A 7,118-nucleotide genomic window follows, 5' to 3' on the forward strand; every position below is an offset into this window, starting at 1 on the left:
TTTCAAAGGATTTAATAAAAAAAAAAAAAAAAAAAAAAAAAAAAAAAAAAAAAAAAGAAGTATACTGAATATGAAGAAGAGAGTATTTCTATCGGGGACTGATGAGGAGAAGAAAAAAAACAGATAAATAGGGAAGTTAAAATGGCAATTAAAATTGCTAAAAGTAATTATAAAAATAAGATTGAGGGTATGTTTATGCATGGTAATCTTAAAGTCGCCTGGAAAGGAATTAAGAGTATGGCTGCAGTAAGTACAGGGGTATCAAATCAGCATAAGACAATGGAGAATTATGATACCAATTTAATTTTATCTAATAAGTACAATGAATTTGGTACCTGATCCATGAAAAAGCTCAATTATTGTACCAATACCCAAAAAAGCTAAGCCAGAATCTTTGAATGATTACCGTCCGATTGCCTTGACCTCTTTGGTCATGAAAGCTTTTGAAAAACAGATCATAAAGCATATGATGACGGTCCCTGGACCGGTCCTAGATCCAATGCAGTTTGAATATCACGCTAGAAGAGGTGTAGATGATGCAAAATGTGGTTTTATCGGACACAAACATTTCTATAGGTTCACCACAAGGTTGTGTACTTTCTCCTAATCTTTTAATATTATACACTAATGAATGTCAGAGTTTACAAGACAACAGTTATTTGGTCAAATATGCGGATGATACTGTGCTTCTGTCCTTGCTTTCATATTCAGACCAGGAATATGGTTCGGTTTTGTATGATTTTATTTTGTGGTGTAATACGCTCTTAAAAATAAAGGTGCTTCACGATGCCATAGAAGAACCTTTTTGTCTAAATGGTTCCATAAAGAACCTTTAACATCAGAAGAACCTTTCTGTTTGACAAAAGGTTCTTTGTGGCGAAAGAAGGTTCTTCAGATTATAAAAAGGTAAGAAAGAGATGGTTCTTTAAAGAACCTTTGACTGAATGGTTCTTTGTGGAACCAAAAATGGTTCTTTATGGCATCGCTTAAAGAACCTTTCGAAGCACCTTTATTTTTAAGAGATGTAATTAGATCTAAATGTATCAAACTAAAGAGATGATCACCAATTTTAGTAAGAATACACTTGCACTTCAACAGGTGGTCATTAATGACACACCGGTGGATGTAGTAGAGGAATATAAGTATTTAGGAATGATTATTGATAACAGGTTGAAGTTTGATCAAAATATGGATACAATTATTAAAACGTCACACCAAAGATTGTTTGTGCTGAGGAAGCTTAACTCGTTCAATGTACAGAGCGTTATTCACAGGTCTTTTTTTTAATTCATTTGTTTAAAGTATCCTGACCTTTTCCTTTATTTGTTTTCATAATTGTCTATAAAAGAACACAAATTGTTTGCAAGGCATTGTTAATATGTGCGCAAGAATTATGGATGGTTCCTTGCGAAGTCTTACATTTTATTATGAACAGCAAGTGATGAGGATGGCACATAAAATAATAGGAGACAGCACACACCCTTTGCATTATTTGAAATGTACAGCGCTCTCTTCCACCTTCACTGACTGAGGTGCCCTTGAGCAAGGCACCGAACCCCCAACTGCTCCCCGGGCGCCGCAGCATAAATGGCTGCCCACTGCTCCGGGTGTGTGTTCACTGCTGTGTGTGTGTGTGTGTGCACTTAGGATGGGTTAAACGCAGAGCACTAATTCCTAGTATGGGTAACCATACTTGACCACATGTCGCGTCACTTCACTTTCATTGCATTGATATAGCCCATTAGTCATATGGACTAGTGTAATGACATTTGTGTGATACAGGTTGTGAATGACATAAGGGGAAGTAAATGAATTTTCATCTTTAGCTGAATGTTTGCTTGAAGCGATAAAGATTGCATTTGAAGGAAATTAAAATAGCTTTGTGACATTTAAAGTTAAGATATGCATAGATGATGTGCTGTTTTAGAGTGTTTTACCTCAGGCGTTTGAGGTTTGTCTTCCTCTGTCAGTAAGAAGGTGAAGCTACAGGATGAGAAGGAAGAAGACCTGGTAAGTGGGTAGTAGCAGGTCTGAGAAATGTAATATAACCTGTATTATATCTTCTTTTTACTAACTATTTAATTATCATGTGACTGTATTTGGCTGTGAAAAGACTTGATCCAGTAAATAATGAATTCATCTTTCTTTCAGCATTGGTATGTTGAGTCTTACCTTATATTGGGTGAGGTAACACAGAACCGGTTCCTCCAATCAACACGCACAGCTCCCATAATCCCGTGCAAACCTGGATCTCCCTCTTCACACACACAGCCTCCATCTCCCACAAAACAACTGGACAGAGATATAATCAGATCAGAAGATGTCCACAATATTTTTGTGCAGGTTGCATTTGAACTGATGTTAAAATTCATGGATGTCATCATTTTGTTTAATTGTCTAAAGACATATTTTAATAATCTCATATACTCCAAGCAGCACAACCATTAAAAAAAAAAAAAAAAAAAAAAAACACACTTTCAGAATTCTGTGCATGTGTAAGTGGGAATCATGATCAGCCTGCCGATGTGGGAAAATCCCGCAGATTTCCTCTTTGGAATTCTCCTCACATCTCAGGACTTTTCCATGAGGACCAGAAAGGAATCACATCACAGTACATACTCCGGTCACATAAACCTGCGTGCTGTGCTTGTAGCTCAGTACATGCACACACCTTAAAAGCACATCCACCCAAAAGATTGTGAATAATTAATGTAATTAATAACCAGTACTGTATGTCTGCATAGAGTGAAGCTATACAAACTAATTAACTTCACTAGGTCTATTGGAACATGATATTGAGGCATACCTTCAATAATGCATCAAACAAATGATTGATTAGTGCTCTCATAGATTTGATTTTGTAACATGCTTTGTTTGGTGTTAGCAAAGAAGAAAAATCATTAATGAGATCTGATATGTTTCTCCTAGATGTCAATGAGATTAAATGGAGAGCAGGTTTCCCACCTCTCCGATTTTTGTCTCCAAAGAAAAAATGACTCATGTCTATTCTTGAGTTTCAGAATCTCAGTCTGTGCTCAAATCAAAACAGTCGGAGATCTCAAAATGAACTCAAACATTTCTCATGAGATTCCGGTAAAGACCAAGTTATCCAAACAATGCTGTTTGTTTGATAGCTCTATACTCTTACAGTTTGTGTCTTTTTATCTCTGTCAGGACCACTAACGTCAAAATGATAGATACTTCGCATAAAGTTTGGTTTGGTGGTATGGTTCTGTTCTGGGCAACAAAAAAAAACTCCCTGCCCATCCATGCAGCCTGTAATGAATGAGCAGGGAGAGCAGCAATAATAACCCCCCCCAGGGTTAACAGAACAGAACAAGGCAGATATTATTAATGCACTTAATGATATTTAAGTGTAACACTTTATTCAAGATAAAGGAGTCTGATTAGCGAGGAATATCAGAAAGCCAAGTCCTGACTGTGGCAAAAGGAGGAGCTGGGGATGGAGGGTAATTTGCTCCGGAGCAAGCTGAAAAGCTGCTGAATAGCGCTTATATAGGAATGCCGCGATAGGTGTCGTATTCCTATAGATGTGATCAGCTGAGACTCACGTGACATGCCAGAACTAACGCTAATGCTTAATTTCTCATAAACTTCTTATAAAAGACCTAATCGAAAGCTCCATTAATCCTGTAAAATCTGACATGAAACTATAGCCTCCCAAAATTAAATTTTTAGAAATTTAGTTGATTGAGCATTAGATAAAACAATTATAATAATAATTAATTTATTATTATAATTGTTTTATCTACTGGCTCAATTTCGGGCTATAGTGTCATGTCAGCTTTTACTCAACAAAAATTTTCATATTTGATACATCATACGTTTTTATGGCCCATATAGTATGATATGAATATGGAGCTCATACTCATGACTTTTTATTCAGAGGCCCATACTGAACAAAAATATGAAATTTGGTGCAGTTGCTGATATTTATATGGCCAAAAAGTAAGATGGAATTCTGACAGCTTGTAATGTTAATGACATTTTTAAAACAATATAGCAGACTACTTAAAAAAAAATAAAATGCATATGAATATCAGTTGTCATTCTCTATCTCCCAATAATACATCATAAAAAGAGGATATTCTAATGCTTCGTTTTATGTTCTGTGGTTTTCATTGTAGGGGGTGAATCATATAATGCAATCCAATACAATGATGACTGAGAGATGAACAAATAAATGCTCTTCAAAAACCTGATAACATGATTTTTCTAAAAAAAAAAAATAAAAAAAAATGTATGGATGTAAACCTATATTCCTTCAGTCCAGGTCATATTGAAACATTACTAACAATATAACATTTATTTTTACATTCACTTCATAAAAATCATTACAAATTTTACAACAAATAGATTTCACAACCTGAAGGTGAACGTTTTTAGAATTATACTAAAAGGCTTTAGAATTATACATGTTTTTCAGCAAAGTTTTGATTATGTTGATCATTTACAGGCCTTAGACATTTATGTATCAAATAGGGTTAAGACTCCTAAGCTAAGAAAGAGCAACCTCTGAGCAATTGTTTTTTCCTCTGGGAAAGGTCTTACCTCAGTGAAGGATGACAGATTTCAGCATCATTGGATTGGCCACTTGGTGCTGTTGTTTGTGAAATCCCCACAGATTGCCTCAGAGAGCTCATATTTGCATGGTGCAGGTGTCCCAGGCTTGACTTGGCAGGCACTGAAAATATCTACAAAAAACATGGTCTTGATCAGTCCCAAATAGCCCGTGTGTGTGTCTGAGAGAGACAGAGAGGACGAGCTTTCGATATGGTGTGATGTGTCTTGACAGATCTGGTGCACTAGGACTCACGTGTAGAGATGGTGACCCATGCCTACTGGCGGAATCAGGGTAGCTATACTGCGGGACTGTCCTGACCGGGTCCTGTGGAACAGGAAGAAATGTGCGAGCGTGCAGCCAGCCAAGCGAGAGGCTAAACTCTGAGAACTGAAACAGTCAACAACAGCATCAGAAATGAACTTTTAAGGGATAATATTATTATATGAATTAGCCACCAATTTGCCAAAATGTAAAATAGTTATGAATTGCCATGAGATGGGGGATTTGATTAAGAATGAACTGTGCTTGCTGATAGTGTTATTATTTGCAGCGAACTGTTTTAGCACAATTTAACCGATTTCCTGAAGTAACAAGGCAAATCAGCACAAACTTTTTGTTATTGTTTAAAGCATAAATTTAAGAAAAATGTCGGTTTGTGCTTGAAACAGAGAGAAATAAAATATTGCAAGACATATTCTCTAAAAACAAGAGAATACTGTGCTTGCTGATAGTGTTATTATTTGCAGCGAACTGTTTTAGCACAATTTAACCGATTTCCTGAAGTAACAAGGCAAATCAGCACAAACTTTTTGTTATTGTTTAAAGCATAAATTTAAGAAAAATGTCGGTTTGTGCTTGAAACAGAGAAATAAAATATTGCAAGACATATTCTCTAAAAACAAGAGAATATCTGTCACGAATCCGGTCTATGAACTTTCAATTCACTCACCAGAGGTCACCCTTCCATTACATTGACTCTCGCACTACACAAACTGTTGCATGTCATCCTGGACTACATATCCCATCATCCATTGCACTGATTGCTCACAGCTGTAACCAATCACACATTCACTATATAACACTCACGCTGATCCCTTTCAAACTGCGGAGTACTGTTTAGCGCATATCACTCACCTAGCGATAGCTACTCTACGGAGCCATTTCTAGTTTACATTGTTTAGTCTTAATCTTGCCTTGCCTTGCCTGTTTTCTGACCACGCCTTTAAATAAAAGCTTTTGCAGATGCAGATGCAGATGCATCCACACATCTCTCGTCTCATCGGCTCCATGACAGAATACTCGGCCGTTTGAAAGGGATCAGAGTGAGTGTTATATAGTGAATGTGTGATTGGTTACAGCTGTGTGCAATCAGTGCAATGGATGATGGGATATGTAGTCCGGGATGACATGCAACAGTTTGTGTAGTGCGAGAGTCAATGTAATGGAAGGGTGACCTCTGGTGGTGAGTGAATTGAGAGTTCATAGACCAGATTCGTGACATAAAACGTTATCCAGAGGGCTTGACAAGAGGGTAAATCCAATAACACGAGCAATAGTCCAGGCAGGAGAAAACAGAGTCCGAACGGCGAGACAAAAGGGCTATCTGAGAAACACAGGCAGGAATCAGAACACGAGAAAACAGGCAAGACTAAGACTAAGACTAATGCCGAGTTCACACTGCACGATTTTCAAACTTGTCATACGCCGTTGTTTTAACACTGCGTGACTATCTGGGGTAGCAGTCAGTTGCTGCTGTGTTCACATTGCACGATGGATCGGCAACAGGGGGTTTCACACTGCATGACTTCACTCTCAGGAAGAATCGCCGACAACTCGGTCTGGTCCGCAAACTACGTTTCACAACAAAACACACGCAAGAAGTGATAAAGAAATAATGCGAGAACCTGCGTGCTTCAGACCGGAGTTCTCGCGAGCAAGACTGTAATTATTTTAAATATATATATATAGCCCGCAAATTGTCTGTGAGCTGATTTCCAGCTACAAGGAGAAAAAGAAAAACAGATTATGCAGGAGGGAGATGCAGGGAACAGGGATTGTGTGTTCTGCAAAGAGAGTTGCAGGTAAATAATTTTGCAGTAACTGTTATGCTGATGTTGTGGCTGGTCAAGCAAATGTTTGTGCTTGTTTCTGTATGATATAATTGTTCATATATCTATTACAATACTGATATTCTGGTCTATAACTCCTCCCGAACTTCCCGCTGCCCTGTATCTTGGTCTCTCATTGGCTGTAGGTCATCGCCGATGTGTTTTTCAGTCAGAAATCATTGCACACAGCGTGATTGTGAATCGGCGACAGCTCCAGATATTTAGCATGCCAAATATTTCGCGAGCGTCGGTGACGCATCGGCGATTCCCTCAGATCACGACTTTGATAATTCACACTGCGTGATTGTCACTCGCGTGCACGAGCAACGATTTGCCTCCGATGTCGGGCATTTGTCGGCGATTTCACAAAACCTGTCGGCGAGTGAAAAATTGGGCTAAAATCGTGCAGTGTGAACTCGGCATAA

The 7,118-nt window shown here is 38.0% G+C and overlaps 1 protein-coding gene across 1 annotated transcript in view; it reads right to left on the minus strand.

Moving 5' to 3' along the window:
• LOC107596592 (protein FAM13C-like) overlaps positions 1 to 4,664 on the minus strand; it is a 28,372-nt gene extending 23,708 nt beyond the window's left edge. The window contains exons 1-3 of the mRNA XM_016287349.1: positions 4,573 to 4,664; positions 2,173 to 2,292; positions 1,938 to 1,983 (exon numbers count right to left, since the gene is read on the minus strand). Of these exons, the coding sequence (XP_016142835.1) occupies positions 1,938 to 1,983; positions 2,173 to 2,292; positions 4,573 to 4,664 (258 nt within the window). The remainder of the gene's footprint in view (positions 1 to 1,937; positions 1,984 to 2,172; positions 2,293 to 4,572) is intronic.
• Between the last annotated feature and the right edge of the window lie 2,454 nt (positions 4,665 to 7,118).

The sequence above is a fragment of the Sinocyclocheilus grahami genome, unplaced genomic scaffold (genome assembly GCF_001515645.1).
Source record: "Sinocyclocheilus grahami isolate Dianchi unplaced genomic scaffold, SAMN03320097.WGS_v1.1 scaffold221.1, whole genome shotgun sequence".
NCBI classification, from domain to species: domain Eukaryota; kingdom Metazoa; phylum Chordata; class Actinopteri; order Cypriniformes; family Cyprinidae; genus Sinocyclocheilus; species Sinocyclocheilus grahami.